General features: G+C 33.5%; 2 protein-coding genes and 2 long non-coding RNA genes across 13 annotated transcripts in view; 1 reads left to right on the top strand and 3 right to left on the bottom strand.

Moving 5' to 3' along the window:
* LOC121126754 (pro-neuregulin-2, membrane-bound isoform) overlaps nt 1–4,452 on the top strand; it is a 63,598-nt gene extending 59,146 nt beyond the window's left edge. For 9 of the 10 annotated variants that reach the window (XR_011782520.1, XR_005867157.2, XR_005867156.2 and 6 more), the window contains one exon: nt 26–1,415. Coding sequence is in view for 6 of the 10 variants with exons in the window: in XM_071892012.1 (XP_071748113.1) it covers nt 26–219 (194 nt within the window). In the remaining 4 variants the exon portion in view is untranslated. Of the gene's footprint in view, nt 1–25 lie in introns of all 10 variants that reach the window. The other variant, XR_011782519.1, reaches the window with a different exon arrangement.
* Nucleotides 4,453–5,782: 1,330 nt separating this feature from the next.
* LOC121126753 (uncharacterized) lies at nt 5,783–11,096 on the bottom strand. Its single transcript, XM_040722075.2, has 2 exons — nt 7,964–11,096; nt 5,783–7,855 (listed from the first exon to the last, which is right to left on the bottom strand). The coding sequence occupies exon 2, from the start codon at nt 7,823–7,825 to the stop codon at nt 6,218–6,220; it is 1,608 nt and encodes a 535-aa protein (XP_040578009.1). The 5' UTR covers nt 7,826–7,855; nt 7,964–11,096; the 3' UTR covers nt 5,783–6,217.
* A 366-nt stretch (nt 11,097–11,462) lies between these two features.
* Nucleotides 11,463–14,885, bottom strand: LOC139906720 (uncharacterized). The gene is made up of 2 exons (XR_011782518.1): nt 14,485–14,885; nt 11,463–13,447 (listed from the first exon to the last, which is right to left on the bottom strand). It is a non-coding gene; the product is annotated as an uncharacterized lncRNA (long non-coding RNA).
* A 3,129-nt stretch (nt 14,886–18,014) lies between these two features.
* Nucleotides 18,015–18,658, bottom strand: LOC139906718 (uncharacterized). Its single transcript, XR_011782516.1, has 3 exons — nt 18,522–18,658; nt 18,407–18,459; nt 18,015–18,118 (listed from the first exon to the last, which is right to left on the bottom strand). It is a non-coding gene; the product is annotated as an uncharacterized lncRNA (long non-coding RNA).
* Nucleotides 18,659–20,157: the final 1,499 nt, after the last annotated feature.

Raw genomic sequence — 20,157 nt, 5'->3', positions numbered from 1 at the left:
TAATCTAATAATTTAATTATTTTAGATAAACACTCATGTGGTCTTTACAGCCATGATTATCATCTGCGTGAGATATGCGCTGTATGGAGAAAATCGCCAGACATGAAAGAAATGACGTATGATGAATATCTAGAATGGCAACGAGTTGAAAAAGAACTAAAAAGTTTAAGGAAAAAAAGGAACAAGAAAAAATACATCAACTTCAACAGCCAGGATTAAAAAAAAATCATAATTTAATACATTACAGATAATATATTTGTTTTATGAACAACATTGAAATTACTTTATATACACAAACATTAAGTCAACCGTCCGATCTCTAAAATATTCGTTTATAATGTATTATGGCATTTAAAATGTTCAATTATTTTATAAAATTTATATGCATTGTATTCACACTTATTTAGCTTTTTGATACATTTGTATAAGCACTCAATTAGTTATGTATCAAAAAAATTTAAAAATGAGCTTTGAAAAAACTTGTATTATTTTAGTTTAAAAGTTTAGCAAAACTTTTTTCTCTAGACGATACACATATGAAATATTAATATACAAAAAATATAGTTACACTCTATAAATTCATTTGATATTGAAAAGAATATATTACAAATGAAGTTAAAATTAATTCAAACTATATTATATAGTATGATTTGATATTATTGTCCACCATACAATTGTTCAATGAATTTTTTAAGTGTAAACAGCGTGATTTTGAACGTCAGTTATAGAAGAGCAAAATACTTTTTTTGGGTTTCATATTCCTCGAAATAACTTAAAAGACAGGGACAAGAACAAAATAGACAAGTATTAGTCTTATAAAAGCAGTTGGAGAAATATACAAAGAAATCCTCCCCAATCCTAGGAGAGAAATAGTTTTTCTTTATTTGCTCCCTCTACTAAATTTTTTATTATATTTTGTAAGCTTGAGGATAATTGAAAATTTACAATAGTAAGATGAGATTTGCTGAGAGATGGATGATCCCCTGTCTTTTCAAAAGTAATACCATTCACTTGTCTTTCTTACTTATATCAACTGACCTTTATAATGTTAGGTACCTATAATTTGTATATGAAGATATTCTCGAAGCTGTACAAAGCTTAAGATAAGGATAAGATTCCAGTTGTTCTCCTGGCCCTTTAAATCCAAATTCATTTATGTACTATGTGGTCTGTTAATGCCTATAATTGGAATCCTTCTTTTAGTTAACTCTCAACTTTCAATGTCTACACTCACATACATCCTGCTCCGCTACCTTATGCTTCCCATTGATAACAGTGTTACACTATAAATTCAGTGTTTAATGAGAAGCTATATTGCATCAGAACCAACAATAAACTAGAATAATTTTATTACAACAATTATTACTACTATTTATTTTTAGAAAATACAAATATAATACACACATGATATTTAAGAACTTTGAATAATTTAAGTCTTTAAAAAAATCTGTTTCGAAAGAGACTTTCGTATAAATTCTTTTTTTAAATGCTCATGATGATGCCTAATTTTAGAATATGTCAAAATAATATGTTTTTGTAATTTAAGGATATGGTTATTTAATGGTGAGCTGTCAAGACTATGAGTTTCTATAGAGATTTCTAAAACAATTTTTGATGGATTAAGAAGACTTCCATTGGATTTCCTAGTAATTAAAGAATTGCGTTAGTTACATGGATTATGACAGTAAAGAGCTCCAAAGCATTCAGGGCATACTAAGTACTCGGAAACTGACTTCACTAAATACCCACTGATGTAAGCAACCACACATTCTTTGAATTGTGTAAGATTTTGTACAAAAGGAGGAACATCGCAATAGTAGTAGTATTGGAAAAGTAAATTTCTTTTTTCCGGGCCATATTTGTTAATCAGGGACCAATCTTCATCTGCCAGGTACGATATGACTTCTGATTCTGTCTTCTTGTTCTTCGATGTTGTGAAGAGTGCAACAGTATCATCGAATCTTATGCAATGGCATCTGCCGTTACAAACATAATTTCTGACTAGTAGGCACTTATAAATAGAGGAAAACTTTGGAAAAATTGGTTTATTAATATTCCATAAATACGATCGTAAGGCACAGAAGAATAATTCGATATGATTCGGAAAAAAATAGGAATAAATAGGGTCTAAAGTGAAATTATTATGTCTAAATAGGATGAGCTGACAGTACCGGGTATTTTGAAAACGAAAATGTATTGAATTTAGATACCAGAACCAACCGAACCAATAAAACGGCACCGGCCACAGGGCTGAACAAAACCAGGTACCCGGTCGGTCCCTGATAGATAGCTACCTTAAATAGTTTTTATGTTAAAAGATACTTCATCATTTTGGATTTTACAAAGGAATCGAATATGCAACTTATTGAAGTTATGGATGCCATGAATCCAAAAAAAACTGTTTTTTCTTCATTTTGATCAAAGGATTACAAGATGTATACTTTAATTCGTTAATATAGCATTTCTTCAATAAATGGTTTCCAAAAGACTTCATTCCCAATACTGAGAGGAGATTTGAATCCTTTGGCCAAAGTATTTAAACTGTTGTTGTAATCAAATAGTTGATCAAATCTTCAAATTAAGTTGACAATTCATTCTGAATTTTTAAATACTGTCAATTGAAGGATTTATCCCAAAGTTATATCGCATCTGCTGCAGACGAGCTGAGAAGTTGAGTAGCCAAGTTTACGTAATACAAAGTTAAAAACGACATGTTTATCAATTTTTTTAATAGATTTATCAATTTTCTTAAAAATGAACATTTTGTGTTATGTCAAATTGACTAGAATATTTTCTTCAGATTCGAGAGCTTTATTGGTCTTCGATTTAAGAATATCAAAGGAAGATTGAGTAAAACCCAGATCACTATCTGCATTAAAATTACAGTTTCGAATAGTACTGAGACTAGTTAGGCATAAATCAAAGGTCTTTCTTACATAACTATATGCTTTTGTCAAGTAGAATGACTATGTAAAAGCAAATGCTCGAAGCTCCGCTGAGTAACTATTGCGACTTCCTTCACGACTTTCAAAACACAAGTACTCTCTAACTTCTAAAACACTTTAAGTTTATTTTTAATGAATGAACTATCATGTGCATTCATTCTTAAAATTCATTTCAGTGGTTAGTTATACATTTGACGTATTGAAAGCAGGCCTGTCCCATTGGACAACAATAACTAAGAAGTATTCTGTTATAGAATGGATAATTATAAGTGCCTATAAAAGAAGAATTTTGAAACACAAATAAAGAAGTTCTTTGCTATGATTATTAATTATAGGCAAGTACATATAAACTATATCCTTTTCAATTTTGCAATAAGGAAGGATTTTTATCAAGGTATCGGGGTTAAGCCTCCCAATTCCCGAATAAAGAAAAATCTGGAGTTTCCCACTTTTTTTTAAATCTCCACTTATTAAATAACTCCCAAAACTACTATTCCAGATTAAATCGAAGGTTCCGATAAAAAGGGACCGGCTTAGGTTTCAACACTTAGGGGCAGATAGCGTGGATAGGTTTCGAGAGATTTTGTAGAAGTGCCGAATTATACATGTCATTGCAATATATTTCTTTATAGAGGTTATTACAACTTTACATGTGCCTCTTTTATCAGCACATCATAGGTAAAAAAAGTTAATATTGTTAGCCAAAAAGTATTTCTATTGCCAGAATACGAATATAAATATTGAAGATGAAATTAAAGTTTGTGAAGTATGTGTTTGTGCAAGGTTTAGGGAGCAATGTACATAAAAAAGAATGGAAAAAACGTCTACGAACATCAATGAAAGATTTGCTACATGGATTTGTTATAGTCGACATATTATCTTAAAGGTTTTAGAATCATTTTCCACTTGTTTTGAGTAAGAAAAGAGTCCAGCTTCTATAATTGGCCATGTATATCACGGACTCAACCTAATAAATGGAATCATTCCATGATCCGTGATTTGTTCGTGCGACAGGAATTTTAAGGAAGTATTGCGAGCTGGCATCCCCTGGTATAGGTGTTTTCGGGCATCTTGTAGGAAAATATATTTAATTAAAAAAAAATTATTTTTTTTTAAAGTAACATTTCTTTTAAACATTCTATTATGATCCTCTATCTATGGTCAAAATTACCAACGTTTTCTACTACTTCAGACCAAACTGGTCTTTATAAACATATAGTTAAGGATATTATAGAAAAAATCTTCTTGTTATTATGGATATACATTTTAAATGTCTATCTTACTTTACTTATTTAATTTTAATATGATGATATAAATCAAACTTAAATATATATATCAAAAATTGTTATTTTATTTGTATCAGGGTGGTGGAAGTGGTCATGAAAAAATAACTTAGGCTTATACAAACATTGAAAACATATAAATTAGTATCATTCATTCTGATCTACTTCATTGATTCATAATCATTCAAATTATAATTAGAAAAATAAAAATTTGTAGTATCTAATTCATTAATTTCATATATCTATACTTTTCTATGTTACAGCATATTTAATATCAGGGTTATGTCTACGGAAAAAAAGTTCTTGGTATAGAAAGAGGTAAATTAAAAAAAAAGGAAGAATAATTAGGAAGAGAAAGTGGCGATGGTAGTTTTATTAAACGTACCCCGCCCGGTTATGTGTCATTTTAAGATGAAGTACCTCCAACTTCTCCGACTAAAAAAATCCTCGTAGTTTGATACCGAGACTTCATCTGAGCTTAACAGCGATTGATCACGTAACTTCATGGATTGAAGTGTTTTTCTTGGTTTTGCTTCTTCAGAATAGAAAAATTTGCTGGGGATTGCACCATGTCTTAAATGCCTCCATTTTCGATTTATTGCATGAAAATATCTTCTTCTTTGATGTGAATAGAACATCTTTTGTTTTATAGATTGCATCATTGTTTCCATACATACCATTAATATACTCTTTGACTGAATGGAAGTGCTTGGCGTAGTAGTCAATTGTTTTAGATCACTCAAATTAAAAGAAATATATATTCACTTCAGAGAGTGTTTGTATTTTAAAAGAAATGAGGTCAGAGTGTTGCTATTCTGTTCAGCCTATGACCAAGACATGTAATATGCAATATAATTGGAAAATTTATGGTTAATGCTTTTGGATGCTTATATTTAATTGGTGATTAAACCCTTCAGTCTTTCGTCTCTGAAATCCGAGACAAGAACATTGCTGATACTTGTTACAACAGTAATTGTAATCATTGGATACCTTCCAAATTAATGAGATAAGGACGACCCAAAAATTAACTGTCTAAAGGACAAACCAACATTGCAGTCATGGACTGCTATCGAGTATCAGTAGTTTCATCCAATTCAAGATATCTATCCTTCCCCTCATTTTTTTTTATTCTTGGTCAACACTACTTTACTTTGAGACTCCATTGACTTTGTGATGAAGAAACAAGAGGGAATGATTTTTACAGAGTAAATTTCCATAAATTTAACAAAAATTGGATGATTCACGATAAGGAATAATGCAGGAGACAAGCATTTAAGTTATATCTTTAGTAAAATTGGAATTTTCAGAATCGGAATTAATTATGTGACATTTATTGTAGTGTCCTTTTCTAGCAATCGTGGAAAAGGCTACTACAAAGTTTACTTATATTTTTTAGTTTGGATTAATATAAGATCAATATTTGATAAGCATTCCTTCTCAGGATACAATTTAGTGGGAGTCAAATGAGAACACCGCTGTGTTCAATGGGATAACTATTAGGCCTACCTTAAGTTGTTGTTTTGGAGTTTAGGGTTGATAATAAGAATCACGTAGTACGTTTGCACACTGCACTTATTTATTACTTAGTTCTTCGGAGATGATCTGGCGATTAAGTCTCCTACATACATCATAACATATATTTATAGACGTTTGGGGTATAATGCTAGTTGTTCTAGAACTCTCCAATTCCCCTCATCACCTGCTCCCAGCATGTGATGTTTGGCTTTGGTGATTCTCATCATACGCGTCTCATATTCAGACACACAACTCAGCAATAAACCTCTCAACATATCATATATCACCATACATAATATTAAAATAACAATAACTCATAATAGCTTAAATCTAAGAAATATATATATACAATAACAACAATAATTCCCATCATCATACATAATACATCCAGTTGGTGATACTACAGATGCTCCCTCCTTGAGGAAAAGACGACCTCGTCTTTCTTTCCCGATATACGGCCCTTCAGGATTTAACTCACTCCTGTACAGCTCTTCTAGCTCGTACCTTACAGAGCAACGTCACAAAGAATCCTGAAAATATAATGATTAATAAGGTTTCAATAACCACTATACCGTAAATCCAAAAACGATTCTCTTCAACCCTGGCAGTTCTTGCCATTATCCTCAACTTGTCTATAGATATTGCTTTCTGAGGTTCCGTCAATAATTCTAGCTTGTCCTTGAGGCTTGATTGTCCATTACCATAAACCCAGCTTTCATGGAGGTTTAAATCCGCAATAACATCTTCCACCTCATCCAGAATCATCATTTCCACGACCCTCACCTTGATCTTACTTGTCACTGGTCTTTCTCCAATCAAGTAATCACCAATCCTCACATTGCAATCATTCCGAAATGTGATCATCCATTGTCCGGACCCAAGTGCTTCTCGACGTTTTGTTGTCCTACCAGAACCACTTGTACATGACGCTTTGATCCTTTGTATCTTCTGCACATCCACGAATATTTTTCCATCGTTGATTTGCGACACAAACACGTCATCCGATTTATGTAACATTATGTCACATAATCCCTTAGCCAATTTAAAGTTACCATGAATCAATGCAGGCAAACAACCATTTTGTCCAATTCTGAACAACCTTAAATGTGGACACAGACGAATATCTTCAATATGAATACAATCCACTAATTCATCTGTTTCAATTTCCTTATAAATACCCTTTATGTCATCAATCACTAAATATTTTCCTATTGGTGATCGATATGACATCCGAACTCCTTCTTCTATTGTCATCGGGAGTTCCCTATACTTATATAACTCGTATAGATTATCTTTGTAATATAAGGGTAATCGAACCGCCACATCTAATCCGTTTGCCGTTCTTTCCAGTTGCACAGGCAGAGAGTAAAAATTCCCAATACTCTCACTTTCAACTGGACTGATTGATCCATCATGATTCCTTTCTTTTACCATATCCAAGATCTTCCCCACACCATTGATTGATAACAAGTCTGGTGTTAATCTCCCGGTCATACCAGCCTGTATTCCCCTGATCCATTTGTTGATCTGTTCTGAGATTGTTGTCAACACCATTATCATTGTTTCAACCCTTTCTACTTCTTGTAGCTGATTGTGAAGCATCATTGTGACATTCTTAAGGATATCATACTTTGTGGCTAAGTTTCTTATTGCTCCACGGATTGCCCTTAGTTCTTCTTCTTGCTGTGCCAAGGTATCCAATATCTCTGATTCATACCTTGAGTGATCATCACTTGAGAAGAACTTTGTGAACAACCCCTTAAGCATCCAGCCTCCCAATACTCTGAGGCCCACTATCACTTGCCTTTTCGTTTTTCCGTCATTCTTATACCCACATAACATCATTACTTCATTCATGTGTGTGCGGATATATTCTATTCTTTGTTGTAGAGCATTCGTCAATGACTTGGGAATACGCACAATGTTCATATACTTAATTGTAGCATGCATACTCCCCAGGACGTTTTCAATTCTTCTGTTGATTTTAACCATTGGTAATTCCGTCCTGACCTCTATCAATTGTACTGAAGTTCCCACTCTACCCATTTCCTCGAATAGAATTGACGAGTTCTTCCTTTCCATTAATTTCACTTTCTGAATTAACTTGAAGAACTTCAAACACAAAAGTAAGTGATAATAATAAAATAAGTAACTTCATATTTAATTATATTTAATTCTTTTCTTTTTTAAAAGTTCAAATCACAATTAAATATTTATTACTTATTCCTTTTTAAGGAAAACTATTTTCCTCGCCCTCTTTCTCCTGTGGAACATCTGTAGAAGATATATTACTTGTATCTTCTAGTTCTCTTTCAGTCTGTTCCCCTTCGCTCGCTCTCTTCACTTGACTCTATACGCGATTCCTTTTTACCTTGTGCGTGGGGGCTGACTGGTTTCCTTTTATATGACTTAGGGCGTGTTTTCCCATCTAGCAACGCAGCTAGTTCATCAAAGGCGGCACTTAATAATTTCTTTGACTTCTGTTTATATTCAGGCGTTGCTTTTCGTTTTTATTCTTCTTCTCAACAGATCCTTGCATCTTATTGGGCGATTCTTCCATATTCCTTACTTCTTTTCTTATTTCTTCCGCTCCTGCTTCACTCATATATACTTCCTCGAGTTCATCCATATTACCATTTTCATTTTTATCCTCTTGTTTTCCATTCTCCTCCTCATCATCCCTTTTTTTTTGGAAGATCTTCTATATCTTTATTACTTACGGATGTAGAAATCTTAGGAATTGTTTGAATTTCAGGAGAATCAGGATATGAAAATTGAATTACTCGATCTAAATGATTACTTTCGTTCTCTTCCGTTAGTCTAGAGTCTGAAGGTCTATTTCTTTCTGTTCTATAGAGAGGTGTATTAAAGGGAATCAATTCTTTAGAAATATCTTTTCCCGATATTACCCGTAGTCTGTCCTTAGCTACTTTTTTAGGACCCTTGTTTGTTCTAATCTCAACCATTCTGTCGTTTATTACCTTTAGAACCTTAAATGGTCCGTTTTGATAAGTAGCCAATTTACGATTCTTGTCAGTTTGTGGTGCCCACAAAAACACCTCATCGTCAACATTAATTACCTGTTGGACTACTTTTTTATTATAAGCCTCTCTATTCTTTAAATGACTTTCAAATTGTTGGACTCTAACTTTTTCTAACGCATCAGTAACTGTATTTACCAGTTCATTAACTGATGTAGGAGCATTTTGCATATTTGAATCTAATTGAACTGCAGGAACCACTGGATGTGCTCCAGTTACTAAGAAAAATGGAGAATATCCTAACCTCGGTACAATTAGGAACCTTATTTGAGCCAAGGCTCCCCTAGGCATTTATGCCATTTATTATCAGGGATATTTTCTTGGACCATTAATGTTCTAATAGCTTGTCCAATATCCCTATTTAATCTTTCAACCGGGTTAGTATGAGGTTGATAAGCTTGAGTTTCTGCTTTAATGACTCCTAACTCATCGCACACCTGTCGCATTAATTTAGAAATAAATTGTGAACCCCTGTCTGTTACTAATTTCATACCCGTTCCATACCTTGGGAAGAATTCAGTTAATAATATCTTACAAATATTTTCAACTGTAGGTTCCTTCTAAGGGAACGCTTCTGGAAATTTAGTACATGCATCAGTGATTGTCATTAAATACTTAGGATCACTGGCATAACCGTTGTACATCGGACCCATCAAATCCATGTAAAATACAAGGAATCTTTCATTGATGGCTGTAGAAGTTTGTCCCATTTTTTCCAATGGTCTTTGTCTCCTTTCCTTTGCACAAACACAGACTTCGCAACCTTTTATTTCATCCTCAATATTTCTATCCATATTTGTCCAATAGAAATATTGTTTAGCTAATAATTTTGACTTTGTCATTCCAGGATGCGCTGATAAAGGATGTACATGTACAGTCGCAATAACTGTACGTATATCTTTTTCCGGTACACAAATTCTCATATTTCCATTTTCCTTATCCTTCATATACAATTTACCATCAATTAAATGTAATTGATTATATATTCTAAGATAAGCTTTAATTTCCCGCGACAATAATTTATTACCTTGTGCTTTAATTTCCTCAACCGTTTTGTTTTTCATTAACAAACCCTTAATATATTTCATGCAAGTATCATCACTTTGTGACCTATAAAAATCTAGTTTTATAAATTTATCTGTTGAGATATCATCAATTTCGTTTTCATTGATTTCTTTTCCCTTATCTTGTACCTCAATCATCTCTTGCTCTATTACCTTGATCCTTTCTTGTTCTTGATCAAGTTCTTTTTCCTGCGTCGAGTTGTTACCGCAGCAACATTTGCAATGGGTTTGCCTATAGCTTTCATTAGTTTGAAATCATATTCATTGGGCTTTTTACTTTCTTCCGTTACACCTTCTTCATGGTCGGGTCTTCTACTCAAAGAATCAGCATTCTGATTTCTTTTTCCAGGCTTATACTTAATTTCGAATTCATATTCCATAAGCCTCTCCTTCCATCTGTGTAACATTCCAGTAAGCGCAACTGATTTCATGAACCATTGTAAAGGTTGATGATCAGTCCTGATTTCAAACTTTCTTCCCATTATAAAATACTTAAAATGTTCTACAAACTCGACTACAGCTAGCAATTCCTTCTGCGTTGCAGAATAATTTCTTTGTGATTGATTAAGGGACTTGCTACCGTACGCAATCGGATGTTCTTTACCATCATCCCCTATTTGCGTTAACACGGCGCCAATGGCAAAATTTGAAGCATCTGTTTCAACAATAAATTCTTTTGAAAAGTCTGGGGTATTTAATAATGGTTTTACCTGCAACCTTTTCTTTAATTCATTAAATGCTTCATCTTGGCTCTTAGCCCACTGCCATTCTACATCTTTGCGGAGAAGTTTTGCAATTGGTTCAGCTATTTTAGCATATGATGCTATAAATTTACGATAATAAGAGGTCTTGCCCAAGAAGGTTTGGAGATCCCTCTTGTTAGCAGGAATAGGCCAATGCTGAACAGCTTCTACTAGTCTATCAGCCGGAGCAACATGTCCTCCCCTATCTCGTGCCCTAACCAATTCGTCATAGGCGTAAACAAATCTGTTTTCGTAGCCTTTACCCTGAGATTAGCCTTCTCAGTCCTGAGCATAAATTCAGCAAATCTACATAGTGTTTGCATGAACGTACATCCTAAGATGAGATTGTCATCAAAGAATCCGAGGAGTCCTCGCCGGTCTAGTTGTGGACCATAAACTTGACGCATTAATCGTGCATATGTCCCGCACGCATTCTTGGGTCCAAAAGGCATCCGAAGGAATTTATAAGTCCCAAATGGGGAAACAATTGTTAACTTGTTCTGATCCTCTTCTTTCACAGGTACCAAAGTATGCCCCAAATGGGCCTTTCCAATTTGTGGAAACAATTGTTAACTTGTTCTGATCCTCATTCACTTATGGTCGGTTCAATTATTCCTTCCTCAATCCATTGTTGAAGTTGTCCTTTAAAACTTTCTTTCACAGCTGGATTCATAGGTCTAACCTTTGCCTTCACCGGTTCATTTTCACTAGTATCCACCACAACTTTAATATTTCCGTGCGGCCTACATTGGAGGAGTCTTTTGATAATATACCATAAAATCTATATAATAACTCTTCTACTAGTGCCCGTTCATTACCGCTCAGATAATCATTCTTTCGAACTCTCCCCCCAAACATAATATTAATTTCATTTTTAATTTTCTCCGCCTCACTAGCTACTCTTTTAATAGGTTTTCCAATATATTGAAACAATTTATCTAGTACTAGTGAATAATTAATATTAGGGTCTAATTTTTCAAGTTCTTCAGATGGAGGGCAGATTTTCTCCATCTCCATTGAAGCTAACAAATTTTCATGAGTTGGCGTGTAACGCTTCAATCGTCGGATAGTTCCTATTTTTCTTCCTGGAGCTATCCGCCGGGGTTCTTCTTCAACAGTCGAAATGACTAATTTTACTCGACTATCGCCCCGCCTCGTCATCCTCACTTCTGTTAATTGTGACTCAAGATTTATTTTCCAATCTTCTTCAGTTGCTGTAAACCATACAATATTTGATGTGCCGTCATCAGTTACCTTGTACCCTTTGGCTGTAGCCTCAATTATTACCGTCTTCTCTACGGGAATTACCGTCTTCTCAGTAATAATTACCTCAGCAACTTCTTCACAGTCAATTAACATTAAAGTGGAGACAAGTTCCATTGCCTCGTCAGAACCCAGATATTCTGTTAACCGAATTTCTGTCCCGCTAGTCCCAACCCTAGCAATGATATCCTCACCTAATTCTAATGATATGGACAGCTGTCTCATAGTTTTCAGTGATAGTATAAATGGCACCCCTAGCCCACGAACTACTAGAGGGTTTATCTTCCATGGTTCTTCTAAATTTTCCACCATGATTACAACCGGTTCAGTAGGAATACCAATAATATCTAACCTATTATCCCCTACTGAACCCACTACAATGTCCGCCTTTTTCAGGTCCTTGCAAGTATTTGACCTCCTCCATAATGCCTCGTCAATAAGATCGAGTGCCGGTTTCCAGTGTCTGCTAATCCCTGAAACCGCATACCACCCAACTTGGCCCAGAACCAAATTGGCTGACTACCTGGCAGATTTAAGCTTGCTAAACTCGATTCAGCAAATTTGCTCATTGTAGTTTCTTCCCCAAAGTCTTTTGGATGCGTCAGATCCCCTTTGGTATTTGTGCTGTCCGCGATGGCGTCGCTTTGGGAAATAATACCTAAGGGGGGTTCTTCCCCCTTAGGAGTTTCCCGGCTTATTTTTAGCCAAGGGGCAATTTCTTTTAATATGCCCCTCCTTTTGACAGATAAAACACTTTGGTTTCTGTTTAAACCTCGGTGCCGCAGTAGCGCCCTGTCTTTCTTCTTCCTCCCTTTTATACTTCTTTACTATGAAGCAATCCTTCATTTTGTGACGACCCTGAGGGTGGATCAAGCAATGGTCTCCTTGCGTGGGAAGACTTATTGCATCTACCTCCATGGGTTCAACCATGGCGTAATGGGGCTTTGGGGCATTTACATTGGGTGCTTTACTTGGCACAGCTCGTCCCCAATCCCTCTTATATACCTTTTGGTCGATATAATCGACCTGATCCGCCCTCTCATAGTGCTCTACATGTCGAAGCACTTCTTCTGCCGTCATCTCAGGATGGTCATAATTTATTTTCCTAGTAGCTTTTGCAATTACCCTATTTAACAGGCCCTGCAAAAACTGCTTCTTAATCTCATTTGGAAGGCCGCCATCGCCTCTTCTTTCCCCCAACACTATTAATGGCGGTGTCTAACCGCTCCATTAAATGTGTTCCGCCCTTGACTATCTCCAGGGGGACCCCTAAACTCTCGTCAAAGGTAAAATATGTGTCCATGACTATGTGCCGGACTGTCTGTTCCACGGGACCACACATGGCCTCCGCCGCCCATTTACACATGAGAATCTCATCCACCCCTGTATCTTTCAGCTGGGACAAAGCACCGATTTTCCAGTAATGGAAGTCAGTACTACCATCATACGCCTTCAGGGGGTTCTTTTGGTTCCCCTGAAATTGTTTTGATGCTTTATTGACCTGTTGGCCAATATACAATTTTAGCTGCTCCCTGGTTAAGGTCTGTGACCTCGATGGATTGAGATTGTCGCCTGATGTCTGCATTTTCTGTCCTTTAAATTGTTAAAACTAATAGGTCAGTAATTTTATAAAAACTTAATTTGGCAAGACAGCGATTTACTATTTATCCTGACCTCAAAGCGTAATCAAAACTTATTTCAGAATCAAAACGCGAATCAAATGGGCGTATCACTATTCGTCTCACCCCAGCTTAGTCTAAAGAAATATATATAGATACATGAGTTTACTAATTATCTCTACCCCTTGTGTTCTTCTAATAATATAACCTTCAATTTAATTATTCATCTCCAAATATATATCTGCTATAGATGCCCCACACGGAGTGAACATGTATGTCAGATTATATTCTTCGATCCCACATACATAAATATATACATGTAAAATTGAATACATAAACACAAAATAATTATACAAAAGAGATAACATATATAAATTTGTCTATATACTCCCACTCATCCCATTCCCCTTAAGTCACATGATAATTCAATAATTTTTAACCGACATTAAATTCTATCATTGACTTAAATTTATTTTTTGGGTTACTAATTACATATTTCTTTAAGAAATCTACAGTCAGATCTAATAACTACCCTCCGTAAATTTACTGCACTAAACTGTAGGGTGGACAGTGATTTTGCGCATTGATTCTACTTTAAAGGAATACTGAGAAACTTTTCCTGCCCTGTCCTCTACCGCATTAAGATTACGTCACTACCGTTCTCCTCGGGAGGCTTTTCAAATATTAGGTCCTATACCGTACTTACATCTTGAGAGATGTTTACAAAATCTACTTTTACATTACTTTACATTTGCGATTTTCGGCCGATAACAAAAATAAACTAAAGCAAGAGCAAAAGTTGCTCAAGACTGACAGCATCCTACTCGACTGCGCCAATTTGTAGTGTCCTTTTCTAGCAATCGTGGAAAAGGCTACTACAAAGTTTACTTATATTTTTTAGTTTGGATTAATATAAGATCAATATTTGATAAGCATTCCTTCTCAGGATACAATTTAGTGGGAGTCAAATGAGAACACCGCTGTGTTCAATGGGATAACTATTAGGCCTACCTTAAGTTGTTGTTTTGGAGTTTAGGGTTGATAATAAGAATCACGTAGTACGTTTGCACACTGCACTTATTTATTACTTAGTTCTTCGGAGATGATCTGGCGATTAAGTCTCCTACATACATCATAACATATATTTATAGACGTTTGGGGTATAATGCTAGTTGTTCTAGAACTCTCCAATTCCCCTCATCACCTGCTCCCAGCATGTGATGTTTGGCCTTGGTGATTCTCATCATACGCGTCTCATATTCAGACACACAACTCAGCAATAAACCTCTCAACATATCATATATCACCATACATAATATTAAAATAACAATAACTCATAATAGCTTAAATCTAAGAAATATATATATACAATAACAACAATAATTCCCATCATCATACATAATACATCCAGTTGGTGATACTACATTATATAGTTCCAAATTCCTTTCGTGAATTTGGGTCTTACTGTGTTGTTCTACTTTGAATTTCTTCTGGACTATAGTTCCATAATTAGAAAGACCATATATTTTTACATAAATTATCAGCTATTAAATAATATTTATCAATTTATTTACCCTTTAAAAGTTATTATATGAATATTAAATAATTTTGAAATAATATATTTATTTAAAACAAATTATACTTTATTCAATGGATAAATAACTAATATTGGACCTAAAGTACAATGAGAAATAACTTTGAATAAACACAATTGTTTTTTTTGAATATATTTATTAGTGGCATTAGATGGTAACTATTTTTTTTATTTTAATATGCGTAAAGGATGATTACAAACTATCAAATTAATATAATATCTATTTTTAACTAGTACAGTAAACAATTTCATTTATGTTTATATGAAACTCGAGTAAATATGTCACATGAATATAAATTTCAATAACGTTTTTATAATTTTGTTGATCTCAACGATGATAATGGAAATTATTTATGGTGTATTTCGTAATATTGAATCCGATTCTTGGCAATAAAAATTTTGCAATTAATAAGAACTAAATTATTAATGATATCACCGCAAATTATGGAACAAAAATGTGTTGATAACTTAGGATTCGATAGATAAACTAAAAAAAGCAGATTCTTGTGCATAAGGTCAACTCTCTCCATGCCTTTGTTCATAGCATTACAATTACAGGACAAAACACAAATAATCCACGCTGGGTCGTTTTCATCTTATTTGACAAGGCCCTTGATAAACACAAAGTAAGATAATGTGTTAATACTTAATAGCTAAGTTCTATTAATACTAATACCATAGGGAACCTGTTCCTACCTATACACTATTGATAGATACGAAGTTGGATTGAAAATTTACGTGAGGTTATGAAAGAAGCAGAGTAACACTGAGGATTTGTTTTGAAGTTATAGGTCTTAGTCCTCGTTGGACTCAGATTTGAATTGAGGATATTCATCGGATTAATTTTTTTCTATGTACAAGAGTAACTATAAACTGGGATAGCCACCGATTTTTTACCTGTTTAAGTGAAGAGTATTAAAAACAAAAAATTAATTAACTCAATAGTTGCTGAAATATCATAAAAAAATTTATGAATAGCCAAATATGATATATTAGAGCACTATTTTTTACATATTCCCTTAAATTGAGACCTTTTAATATAACGTAAGGTATAACTCTGTGGTATCAATGATAAAAAAATGAATAACTAATATGAATCTTAACCAAAATGTATTTTTAGAATTTCAAATGGGTTATCAAGAATATTCAAATAAAGCTTTTTTTGGAAGACATAAAGGATAATTTAGCAGCTTTTCTTCGTTGATGTGATGTTGATTCTTTTTTCTGCTTCAGACTTGAACGAATTTCATAACTTTCTTGACAATAAAAAATTCCTGATATTGACATTGAATACTTTGCATGAAATAACACTCAATAAATCCTGATACTTGTGACCAGATTAACATTTTTTATCTGGAAGTGAGAATACACTTTCATCGTCATTAATTCTTTGGATCACCGCACAATTGAAAATATTAGTAGTAGATGAATCGTTGAACAACTTTTTATTAAATCTGGCCTCTTCAAAATGCTACTTAGGAATTTGTTAATTTAACAAATTGGCAAAAAGAGAAAATTCGAAGGGGGTGTAATAAGTCTTCCTCTATGAATCAACTCAATTAAACTGTTTTTCTCAGCTTCTCCTTCAGTGGTAGGTTGAATATTATTGACATCAAATGAACTATCTTTAAATTAAAGATTATTGCTACTGGAACAAGAAATTTTTCTAGAAACTGACCTTGCAATGTAGTAAAGAGTAGCATTGAGAGCGGTATCTTCATTGGTAACCCCAATTTCGGTGTTACAGAGTTCGTTGCAGATGTTAAACAATAAATTTAACTCTCTTTCACTTTCCAATTCATTTGTGACTTCAAATATTCAGGACAACTCGGTTATTGGTATATTTAAAAAAACTAGCATGCAAAGTGTTTTTTCTGCTTGAAGAAGTTGTCTAATTGAGTGTTTAAGACGATGAATAGGTACAATGGAACCTGGGAGAAAAGCTTTGAATCTCAGATTTTCTTTTATAATGATTCCTCTTTCTATCACAGGGAGTCTATTTTCATCCTCAAAAAAATGGCAATAATATTTATATTTTTGTGTTTGATTTGACGAACTTGAAATCCGCTGAGTACAGAAATGTTCCCTTCTGAAGTGAAGAAAAAGAAACCGTGAAAATGATTCTAAACAAAAAACATAGGGGGAAACCAGATTCATGTATTACCTTTCAATAAGGAGCTGACAGTTTCAAATGGAGGGATTTTTTCAGCTTCGAAAAAAGCTCTAGACACTGAATCTATCCTTTCTTTCCCTTTCTCAAAGCAAGAAGCTGAAGTGGTGGTAGAATGTATTCTTGATGTTAAAGAAGTGGATAGATAACTTAGTAAATTATTATCAAGGTTAATAGAAGTACAATGTTAGGCCATAATTATAGTTGATAATATTGTAGAGAAAAACGCGTGCGAGGAGAAGGGGGGGGCGGGAGAGAAAGACATATGGTATCATTGTTTAAAATACTAATGTAATTCTCACTGATAATCACATCAGTATTTATCAGTTGCCTGCTTTATTATGATTTTTGAGGGTATAACGAAAGTATTTATTAGCAAAATGTTTAATGAAGATATACTACGTATAATTGACTTAGACGTTTTTATCCGTTACAGCAGATTTGAAAACGTCACACTCTATGAAATTGTAATTCATTATTAACCTTATTCTCAGAATAATAGCTAATGAAACGACAAAGTAGAGTATTTCGAAATATATTTGAAGTTCCAAGTTTAAAAAAGAAGGCTTAAATTAAATATAATCTACATACAAAAAAATACACCATCATACATTTATGTTAACTATACAAAATTAAACAATTAGAATCATATAAGTAATAATAACAATAATAAATTATAAATATAAATACAGAATATTAAAATAATAGATTTATCCAAATAATATTTTCTTGTTCTGACATGAATTCAGTTAAATATGTCATAACTTTATGTTGCTAAACACATGCCAGACGTAGAGTTTAATCAATAAGATCATCACCCTTTTTTTCCTAATGTGGAAGTTGCTATATGCAATTGTGCACAGGATAGATATCGATGAGATCTAAATAATTATTAATAATCAAGTAAATGTTAAAATTAGACAATAAATATACTAATAAAAAAAATGTTAGAAATAAATCTATCTTAAAGATTTAGAGCAAAAGCTAATTATGTAGTAATGTCCGGCAATTTACTCCTTATTAAGAGCATCAAAAAAGATTTCCCCCCCGTTATTTATGCTTATATAACAACATACTATTATCAGGAAGGATACACACCATTATTAATTATAATGCTACACCCAATACAACTACCCCGTTGTTGTGATAATTTAAGCAGTTGTTTTTACCTTTTATGAGATTTCTGAACACCATTTCTTGAGCCTATCAACCATAGCTAATCCTTAAGTGACAAAAAAGTAATTTTGATTGACTATGTAATATTGAAAAAACTAATGATCATACCAAAGTCTAAGTGAAGAAACTAGTTTCAGACAAACTAGTTGCAAACCATCCAAAGCTACTATCACCTTTGTTGTGACCATTTAAGTAGTTGTTTTTGCCATATATGTATAATAATTCTTGATATTTTTAGCTAAAATAGAGTCATATTTTATCGTTAGGTTAAAAAAAATGAATACTTACTGTTAGATGGTACAAAGTTTAGAGTTTTATTTCGAAATTAGTAAATATTTTATACTTTTTACTGATAACTTTGATCGTAATTTTGTGTGGATGACTCAAAACATGCTGAAAATCATCTCAACTTCACAATTTACAATGCAGGTATTTCTATAAATGACATAATTACCAACATCATCCATTAATTTAATGAGAATTTTTCGGGAAGACACGGGGTTACCCGTGTATTTCTCCATAAATTTTTTGAACGTAGGGTGATTAGTAATGGATAAGGGTATAATACATGCAATAAGCATCTTTGTGTGATCAGAGATCAAGTCTGACTTGATGTATTCGTCATTAACTTGATTTTATAAATAAATATCCATGCTCTTGATATGAGATGAGAATAATGAGTTCGTTTAATTCTAGACAGGGGAGTAACGGCACATTTATATCGACAAACCATCTCTTTCTCATCCGGTAAGTATTTCCAGAAATCCAGAAAGGAAGAGACGTTGTTTTAGGCATTTTATTCAGTTCTCGATCGACTATCAGTATCTAATACGATATTAATATTGAATAATAAGGTGGGAATTGATAACGTTCTTGATAGAGGGAGATGCTTATTATTTAAACAATAATGCCATAAGTATCTATTCCCTTCTCCTCGCACGCTTTATATCCCTACCAAAATTATCAACCTTACGTATTTGTAATTATAAGTATCAACCAAGGTTAAAAGTTTCAGGTAACTTGTAAGAACAGTTATTGTAAAGAATGCCATAGAAATAACAATAAAAAAGTGAGAAGATTTGCGTTGGAGTATATACTTCGCACACCTTTAGAGATCAAGGAGGTTTGGGCTGATGTTAACATTAAAGAATTATGAATCATCCTCACAGATTGGCAGTCATCAGATCTGGAAACAATGACCACCACAGGTGTAAACAATGAACTGTACTTTGTTGAGGGCTACATAGACTTTTTCTTCAAGATGAAGCTCAATGTACATCATGCACATCATTTCTGGGTGTTGGCGACTCTCCACTTGACACTAGTAAAGCTTTAAACCAAGAAGTGAAAAGCAACCGTTACCTTGAAAATATATTACGGTCAATATGGCATATGCATGGAAGCACTTAAAGGAAGACTGTAATGTTGAACCTAAATAAATAATTAGTATTAAGAAAATTGAAAAATTATTTGCTTCTAATGTCTTGTATTCCAATATGTTAAAATTTGCAAATTTTGCTCTCTTTAAATCATTAAGGATAGATTAAGACTAATTTATATACACTGGACCTTGTTTTTTAAGTACTATGTGCGTAGTAAAATTATGTATATGATTAGTTCTAAATTTACTGAAATAAAAGATAAGAAAACGTTTTTCTTCCTTGTAAAAAAGCTATATTCCCTCCGTTTATGTGCAAGAAAATAGGAAACGCTAGGGACTTAGTTATCCTGGAGAGAATAGAAG

Source organism: Lepeophtheirus salmonis, chromosome 12 (genome assembly GCF_016086655.4).
Source record: "Lepeophtheirus salmonis chromosome 12, UVic_Lsal_1.4, whole genome shotgun sequence".
NCBI lineage: Eukaryota > Metazoa > Arthropoda > Copepoda > Siphonostomatoida > Caligidae > Lepeophtheirus > Lepeophtheirus salmonis.
The sequence above is the reverse complement of the archived record's forward strand: the minus strand, read 5'-3'. Positions and strand labels throughout refer to the sequence as shown.

Coding starts and splice junctions, on each gene's coding strand:
- LOC121126753 (XM_040722075.2), bottom strand. CDS start 7,825: ATGGAAAGGAAGAACTCGTCAATTCTATTCGAGGAAATGGGTAGAGTG.